A 9,390-nucleotide genomic window follows, 5' to 3' on the forward strand; every position below is an offset into this window, starting at 1 on the left:
CAACTTCCTAAGACGTGTTTACAAGCTGTAGCTATGAAGCTGAAGATGAAGCAGGAACAGAGCGGTTAGCGAGCTAATGCTAACAACACCATTAACCAGCCAGATACTGTAGAACAAGCGGGTTTAATCTAAAATATTTAGTGTAGTTTAATTACCTGGCCCGTGTTCTTACAGCTGCTGCGGTCTGTACCCGGTAACCGACCCGGGGCTGTGTGTAGTTCTGCTGGAGGTAAGCTCTAGGCTGTTAGCTAGGCTAGGCTAAGCTAGGCTAGGCTGGGTTGAGTTGAGTGGTGGAGTGAAGGGATGTGAGCGGATAAAGCCGGGCAGAATAATGTACACTTTATTATCGGGTCTTTATAAGTACATGTTTCAGAAGGACGAGTACTGTATTCTGATTCTTGGACTCGACAATGCAGGAAAAACGGTACGTCTTTAATACTGTAGCTATCTACACAACTACTTTATTAACACAATGTGTTTCTGTTGTTGTAGTTCTTTATTATAGCCTTATATTTGTTCTTCTTCACACTGAATTTGCCATTTCTGTACATCCAATTAATGTACATTTCTTTACATCCAATACTGTAATTCTTAACTTCCCTCTGGTATTAATAAATTGATCTATAGATATCTGTTTGTCTGTCTGTCTACGTATAACTTACCTATATCTGTCTATCTATCCCTCTGTTTATCTACATATTCCACTGTTTAGCTAACCATCTGTCTGTCTGCTAATTCATCATCATATCAATGTCTGTCTCTCTCTATGTCTTTCTTTCTACCTGTCCATCAGTCTTTCCTTCTATGTATCCATCTCTCTGTCTGTATTTCTACCTATACATCTGTCTGTCTTTCTTTGTAGCTTTTTATCTGTCTACCAATCCACCATCCTATCCCTGTCTCTCTCTCTGTCTTTCTACCTATCCATATCTCTTTTTTCCCTACCTATCTATTTGTCTGTTTTTTTTTCTATTCATCTGTGTCTGTCTAGCTATCCATCTGTCTGTCTTTCTTTGTAGCTATTTATCTGTCTACCAATCCATTATCATATCCATGTATGTCTGTCTTTATGTCCTTCTTTCTACCTACCCATTTGTCTTTATTTCTATCTATCTGCCTGTCTTTCTATCTAGCTATCTATTCATCGGTATGTCTGTCTGTCTGTTTGTCTATCTATCTATCTGCAGAAACAGACATAGTTTTATTGAAAAGGGAATAGATTAATAAATCTCGGTAACAGTATATACTTCTTTTACACCGATACTTGAGATATTTCATAAAATGAAGGTTCGCATAGAGCCAGCACCTCTTCATAATGTGTTCTTACTCCTCTGACTGATGCAGTAAATGTATGAAATTAATATTACATTTGTTTTCTTTTCTAGACATTTTTGGAACAGACAAAAACCAAATTCAGCAAGAACTACAAAGGAATGAGCCTTTCCAAAATTACAACCACCGTTGGGTTAAACAGTAAGTAACACTATGTTCTTTATCTAATATGTAAATATCATATGGAAAATTGACTTACACATATATCTCGCACATTGCCTCCAACAGTTGGCACCATCGATGTAGGAAAAGCACGGCTGATGTTTTGGGATCTTGGAGGACAAGAAGAATTGCAGTCCTTATGGGACAAAGTGAGTTTCTGTTTATTATATGTTTCTTTACAGCAAATGCATAACCATCACACCATTCTTTCAAGTTTAATAAGAAAACATTGGCACAAGGGGTATGCCAATATGGGATTTGTTACCTGGTTTGACATTATTCATGTACTATAGCCTTGATTCATAACCATGTATAACATAGAATATGGATTGGAGATACAGAGGAGTAAATGAAATTCCATTTCTAGACTACAATAAAAAAAAGAAATATCAGGGAAATTCACATTTTTAGAAATTACCTGAAAATCATGATCTGTTGCAATATTGTTGCTATGCTATGACTTAAAAAAATAAATTATTTTATTATAAAAATAATGTCACGCTTTAATGGCCCACAATCCGGTCTTATTCATGTTATAAAATGTATTTAATTTTACAAAAACAAGTTTGTTCCTGCTGACTAACATTTGTGTTTTTTGTCTTCAGTACTATGCAGAATCTCATGGAGTGATTTATGTTATTGACTCCACTGATGAAGAGCGATTGACTGAATCAAAGGATGCATTTGGTGAGTGTTCACCATAAAGCCAGTGTGACATGCCACTAACTTATGTGTTAATAGAAATGAAATAAACTTGTATGTTTTCCTCAGAGAAAATGATCAGTAGTGAGGCTCTTGAAGGGGTTCCTCTTCTTGTTCTTGCAAACAAGCAGGATGTAGAGGTAAGCACTTGTTAAGCAAATATTTGTCTTTATTACTGGTAACCCTCGACCACATACCATTCTTTATCATTACACTGTCCTCTAAATGTTTTAATTTGTAAATACTTATATTTGGAGCCTATTGTAAAGCCTACTTTGGCTCTTTTGTTATCAATTAGCTCCTAAAACAGGTATTTTTTTATTTGTTGCTTCTGGGCAACATTACACAGTTAGATCACAGGGCAAGTGAGTTCTGCTGAGCAGTGGTTCTGATTTTCATTCACAACAAATACAAACATCATGCTATAAAGCTTTAATAAACTTTCCTGTACTTTAATCACTCACGCGTAGGGTAGTGCTTTTAGTTTTCAGTCACTAGGTGGGGCCAAATGTTCAAGTTTCTCAAGTTTCCAACAGTTGTGGTTTGAAGCTGATGTGCTGTTCTAGGTTCCTCTTCTCAGAAGCTCAGAGAAACCAATCTCACATTTCTGCAGTCTTGGATATTGGGCTTAAATATCCACATTTTTTATTTATCCATTTTTAAACAGTTTTACTTCAGCACTTGCACTTTATTATTCAGGTCAACTTTTTGCCATTCCATCCTAAAATCCTGTTAGAAATGTTATTAATTAATAAAAAATGAGCATATCACTAATAATAGTCATGAATAAACTGATAAATTATATTTTACGTTTTCTAAGCTTTAATTAATAAAGATGGAGCCATGCCAAATTTTCACTGTCTGTATCTGTTGGTTTCTGCAGTTGTTTGTGCACATTCTGGTAGGATGACACAGGACTGTCTTATCATGCTCCAGTTAGCTAAGATATAGATCAGAAGCTGTAATCTGTGTAGTATAAAAATGAATGCTCTGGGTATTGTCTTATGATGGTCATTATGTCTGTTATACCTCATTTCAGTAACATTGTTCTTGAAAACATTGTTCTTGACATTAATTTAATGTCTAAAATCCACATTGCTTTTCTGCATTTTATTTTACTTTTTGGGCCTTTGCATGAACATCAAGAGCAGAAATGTATCCACTTAGTTCAGAATTGGTATGAGCAGAAACAAGTTGAAAATCATCTTCAACAAGAATCTCCAACTGCCTTCTTATCTTGTCACTTGGATTTTTCTCAATTTTAAATTAGAATTGCAACTTTAGACAAATACATTTAATTTGATTTATTGTTTAATTTTTAGACTTGGTCTTTGAGTGCATACTTGGGACTATTTAAAAACTAATTTTCAAACTACTAAAATGAAGAACTTTCTAGCGCACTATTAAACAGTGGAAGAACAGTGGGGGAAACATCATCTTTTACAAATGATTGTGGTCAAAAAATAGATTTGGCTAAAGTGATGCATCCATCATACCGAATGTCTACTGTACAAGCCTGTAGGGGCTATGATGTGGGGTTGATTCTGCATTTGGTCTGCAGTTCTGGGTTCAGCAACAGTATGTGCTGAAAGAATGAGTTCAGCTGACTACCTGAATATACTGAATATAGACCAGCTTATTCCATCAATGGATTTTTTCTTGCCTAATGGCACGGCCATATTCCAATATGATAATGCCAGGATTCATAGAGTGATTCAGGGAGCATGAGATCATCATTTTCACACATGAATTGTTCACCACAGGGTCCAGACCTTAACCTCATTGAGAATCTTTGGGATGTGTTGGAGAAGACTTTGAGCAGTGCTCCAAATCTCCCATCATCAGTATAAGTTATTCAAGAAAATTAATGCGACTCTGGATTGAAATAAATGTTGTGACATTGCAGAAGCTTTTTTTTCTTGTTGTTGTCCAGGTAGTGTATATAGGTAAAACCTAATCCTGTCTGTAGAGTATTTAAGTTTACTGCACAATTACACTTCTGCTTACCAGAACTAAGACTTTTGCTACCTGAACAACTTAATGAGTCAGAAAGGACCCCCCACCATACAGGTCTCAAATCAGTGCAGTGGGCCCCATTCTTCTAACACCTTTTTGACCTTATATCCTGACTACCCTGTCATTAGCATCCCTGATGACAGGCTCATTTTAACAACAGATGTCAGAGTGAGTGTATGATTTTGTCTGAAATGCTTATTTATTTGCTTCTTTCCCCTAGAATTGTCTGTCTGTACCAGACATTAAGACTGCATTCAGTGACTGTGCCCCAAAAATTGGCAAACGGGACTGCCTGGTTCAGCCTTGTACTGCTCTTACAGGGTAAGCTCATCCTCAATGAACTCACTCATGTATTATTTAGATTTTGGCATGGAAATAGAAGCCCCCTACTGTGCTGCTGCTGCTGCTGCTGCTGCTTTCCAAAAACAAGACAAATCTTATACCTGTGAATCAGCATTTTTGATACTTTTTTTAAGACATATTCTTAATTAGTTGTTCTTTAAATTGCAGCAGTTTTGGAATTTCATTCAAATCAGAATGACAGAAATACTCCAAAATTACGTGGAATAAAATCTTAAAAATCCAAGGAAAAATCCAGTGTAAAATGAAATTGGGGTGTATATAGTGAAACATGATAATGAGTACAAACTTTTGTCTAATAGTCCACCTCCATTCACCCACAGCATTCCCAAATAAAGCACTTTTAGCTGATGCTCCCAACAGGCTTACAGTGCTAGTGAAAAGGTCATAGCATTACCCATGACAATAAATCACTATTTTTACACCAGTAACAAGCTCAAAGTAGCTCCACTCTTCATTGGTGGAATTCTGAGAGCCCTGACATTTAAAACGAGGCACTGCTTTAAAATAAGCTTTAAAAATGCACAGATAGTTTATTAAAAACTCAGTTTATACACAAAGTATCTTCAGGTAGAATATTAAATGCAATATGGACTTTCTTAATAGACAAGATCAGACAATCATGAATAGGTGCGGAATGGGACTTACCCACCGCCACCTCCGTCATCTCCGCATGAAGTATGCCGAGGCCTTTAGGCTGTCATGTTGAAGTGCTGCAGTAACTTGTGTCAGTATGTCAGTAGTTTAACGTTATATCCTGTTGTTTTTTCAGCCAGGGGGTGAATGAAGGGATTGAGTGGATGGTGAAGTGCGTGATCCGGAACATACATCGCCCACCCAGACAGAAAGACATCACATAGACATACAGTGCTTGGATTCCCACCAGCCGTGCGTGACAAGCAGGTGCTGACGTTTGAACTGGACTAACATGTAGGTTGTGGCTACACATTAAAGGAAAGGCAGTGTACTTTATCAGAAGTATGCTGTGGTGTAGAGGCTCATCTCGGTGCATCAGCTGTCAGCAGACGTTGATGTTTGATCTTTGTGTATTAAAAGACTTTTTTTTTATTGATTATTTTCCCCATTTCTTCTCAATAAAGGACTTAATTTGGGTCTGAACTTCTCTTCAGTTATAAACATATTCACTGCTACAACTGATGTGAGTGTGATGCATCATCCACAATTCTGGACAAAAGTGTTTTGGTTAATTTACTGTTTATTATAGCTGAATTATTATCTACTGCTTTTTCTTCTTAATGAGTACCCTGATGATTGGTGAGGTGTGGTCTGACAGTGCAGGTTTTATCCATCTAAATGTGTGTTTGTTTGTTTGTTTTTGACTCATAAAATATGTACATTTTTGTAAATGACTTCTAGAAATTGTGTAATAAATATTGAGGTGGAAAACAAGTTAATCCTCTGTGAGCTCTGGTTTGTAACAATCAGCACTTAAACAATCAGCTTCTTAAACTCTCAATGGACCTAAGCATTAAGAAATGCAATGTAAATTTATGAAAATAGGGCAGGACGATATGGGAAAAATATCTATATCTATTATTTTGGTTGATGTGATACAATTCAGATAAGGATAATAGTAATAAATAATATAGAAAAATTAAAAGAAAGAAAAACAAGTGCAATGAATCACAGTTAATCACAAAATATTGTTGTGACTAATCAGATTAAATGTTTTAATCAGTTGACACCACTTATCAAAATATTTTAAATAATTTTCACAATGCATAGTATTTTTTTTAAGTTTTGACACATAAACAAAATGCATCAGCAGAGGTAGATTGTGTTATACTGTTGTTTAAGTGCTCTTTCATGCACAGTACATTAAATATAAAACGTCAATATATTGTCCAGCTCTAGTGGAACATACTTAAAGTAATTTTGTCTATTATATTTTTAAAGCATATATTTTACCTAGCTAATGACCCATGTGAAAAGAGCATAGTGGATGACTATTGTATGGGTATAATCAAAATGGTAACCTTAACTGTTGCAGGGTATTGTCATCTTGTCTCAATGGTAATGTCAGTGATCAGTTCCAAAATGGCCACTTCTACTCTACGATCTTCTCAGTTTCATGTAGTTCATTGTGAGTGAGTGAGTAATAGGAATGCATGAAAAGGGAATATACATAGGAATATACATTTTGCTTAAAAAAAAAATTACTTGTTACGGTTATCTATCTATCTACCTATAAAGTGTAAGCAGTCAAAACACATTTCAAGAGACATTTTAAGGGTTAATTGTACACTTGATAGCAGCTTGCTGGTGTGAATCAATAAGTGTGACTAATTTGACGAATGTTATGAGAGCCTCTCCTTGTCTGCGGTTGCACATGCTCCCATCTGTGTCCGTGTGTGGCCATCTGCATGTGCACGTGTTCTCCACATTATTTAACTGGTGCTCGTTTTGTCCTGCTCTGTCGGAGTCCCGGGGGTGTGAGCTCGCATATATTTCTATTTCCTCTTCGCTTTACCCCTCCCTCCCCCTGCTTTCCTCCCGGACAGGCTCTTTCTCAAAGCTTCCCATCCCCCTGGTACCTGTTGGACCCTGTGCTGCAGCCGGTCTCTAGCTTCAGCTACACTGAACTGTACAGATGGCTAAAATAAAAAGTATGAGTTTACTAGAAATGCATAAAAATATATATCATATGTACAATAGAAGACTTAGGGCTCTATTGGACACCCTGTGCAAAGCGTGTCGTGATGCTCATTCCTATCTTACACCCCATTAACAGTCTATTTTCACGCCTTGCGCCTGCACTGTTAAAATAGCGACAGAGTTTAGGAATAAATCTACACTGATGGTCTGGTGTGGTGGTCTGATCTGGAAGTGAGGTGTGTTCAGGTAGATTTCTGGTATGTTTCTATTTTGGCGATGGAAAACACAGGAGCTCATCAAGAGTCCATTACTATAGGTGCTCTCAGTGCTACGTACACCCTTGCTTATTAAACACAAACACGGACACTCTGCAGAGCACAAACCCGCCTTTTAACTCAACAATAAACAGAAAAAAGAATAAAATAACATTGCTGTTATCTTAAATGAGCTGTTGACGTACCTTCATAGCGTGAATGCGCAGGTCATTATTCTCTCCAGGGATGCGTAAAAGGGCCGCACTGTTAAGATATGAACGCGCCAAATTCAGAGCTCACCTGGCTCTTAAAGGAAATGTGAGGCAAGTGACACAATGATTGATTTATTTCATGTTACACACAAAACTCATGATTAATTAAAAGAATTAGTACATGTCTTTTGCATGTTACAAGCTGCGGAAGACGTATTTCTTGTGCCCTCACGATACCAAAGACACTACAGTCTTAGCCTTAGCCAGGTTTGAAGATGCCATAGCTGCATAGCACAGCCTAGTATCTCCCTGAATTGTTTTTTTTTTTTGACAAGAACATTGTAAATATTTCCAAAGCTTACCAGAAAATGTTGTCCACACTGGGATCTATCTCGTCTTTTGTGTCAATGTTTTTATTTTTAATTTTGAGAATATTGCTTTTAAAGTTTCCATAAGTTTCCATAATAAAGAACGTTGATGCAACATGAAGCAAACCATTTTTATGTCATTTTTATGTTTTCCTGAAACATTATTTCTGTAACGTTACAGACTAACCTTCCTGGAACCTTTTCAAAACATTGCTAAACATATCTGTGTGTCTGTTGCTAAGGTTTAAAAAAACAAAACAATTAGCATAATAAATTAAATGCTACATAAATGATGCTCTACAAACTATAAATCAGCTACAACTCTGATTTTTATGACTTTAATGATATGATAACACAGAAGGACTATGGACTTATGATTTAATGCATTTGGCATTTACTCTAAGCTTTAACTGATCTTGTAAAGCCTGTGTATATCCTTGTAAAAACACTGTGTATCTTCTAATTCCTTCTAATTCAGGATTAATCTACAGTACCACACTTCATGTACCTTTTTTAGATTGTTACTGTAGAAGAAGTAGCAGAGGTAGATGACCTGAGGTAGCTTTTAGAGCATGGCTGTCTTATGCTGAGCAGCATGACAACCCGAGTCCCCTCGCACGCAACTCCTGAAAGGACATAAATTGTGTATGAAGATTATATAACTGTGCTCAAGAGCTGGTAGGTGGGCCTGAAACACATGCTTAATCTGTGTAGTTCCAACATGGTTATTATATGCATACAATTTTCTTTTTCTCATTAGATAAACACAATTAATAAAATAAGTTCTGTTTTTAAAAAGTATCTAGTTAGATATCTTGTGTAAGTAACTATCAAGATTTGTACAAAATGCTATTGCCGGATTACGGATTGCAAATTTGACTTATATTACGTATTGAATTGTTTTTAAACACAATAGTATGGAGCAAACTGTGACATTCATGAACATACAGGTGAATCTAATGCATAAGTAAGATTAGTTCCACTGTTATAATGTAAAATTTACTAAAGATAAGACTATTTCGAAATCCAGCTATTATAATTATTATAATACTCCTTCTATTGCACAACTTTACTTTGTAATCAGTTTTTTTAATTTAACAGCAGTAAACATAGGAGCTGATTTTTAGACTGGATAAAAATATTGTTTGTAGAAATGGAAATAAATGTACATTTCACTGCTTAATGCAGTACAGGCTGTATTAATTAAATCAGGGGGGATATATAACATATATAACATTTCTCCTTTCTTCACCCACCGAAACCGAAATCGTACTAAACCATGAGGTTTATTTTGTGGTGTAAATGAAAATTAGCAATGCATAGCAGTCAGACATTTTTTTGTAGTTGATGTCAGGAGGAATTTGGGTT

General features: G+C 36.1%; 1 protein-coding gene across 1 annotated transcript; it reads left to right on the forward strand.

Annotated features, from left to right (window-relative positions):
* On the forward strand, nt 1–5,987 carry arfrp1 (ADP-ribosylation factor related protein 1). Its single transcript, XM_007253414.4, has 7 exons — nt 1–424; nt 1,386–1,473; nt 1,561–1,643; nt 2,100–2,181; nt 2,266–2,336; nt 4,433–4,533; nt 5,345–5,987. The coding sequence occupies exons 1-7, from the start codon at nt 332–334 to the stop codon at nt 5,430–5,432; spliced, it is 606 nt and encodes a 201-aa protein (XP_007253476.1). The 5' UTR covers nt 1–331; the 3' UTR covers nt 5,433–5,987.
* The last annotated feature ends 3,403 nt before the right edge of the window (nt 5,988–9,390 follow it).

This window comes from Astyanax mexicanus, chromosome 5 (genome assembly GCF_023375975.1).
Source record: "Astyanax mexicanus isolate ESR-SI-001 chromosome 5, AstMex3_surface, whole genome shotgun sequence".
Taxonomy (NCBI): domain Eukaryota; kingdom Metazoa; phylum Chordata; class Actinopteri; order Characiformes; family Acestrorhamphidae; genus Astyanax; species Astyanax mexicanus.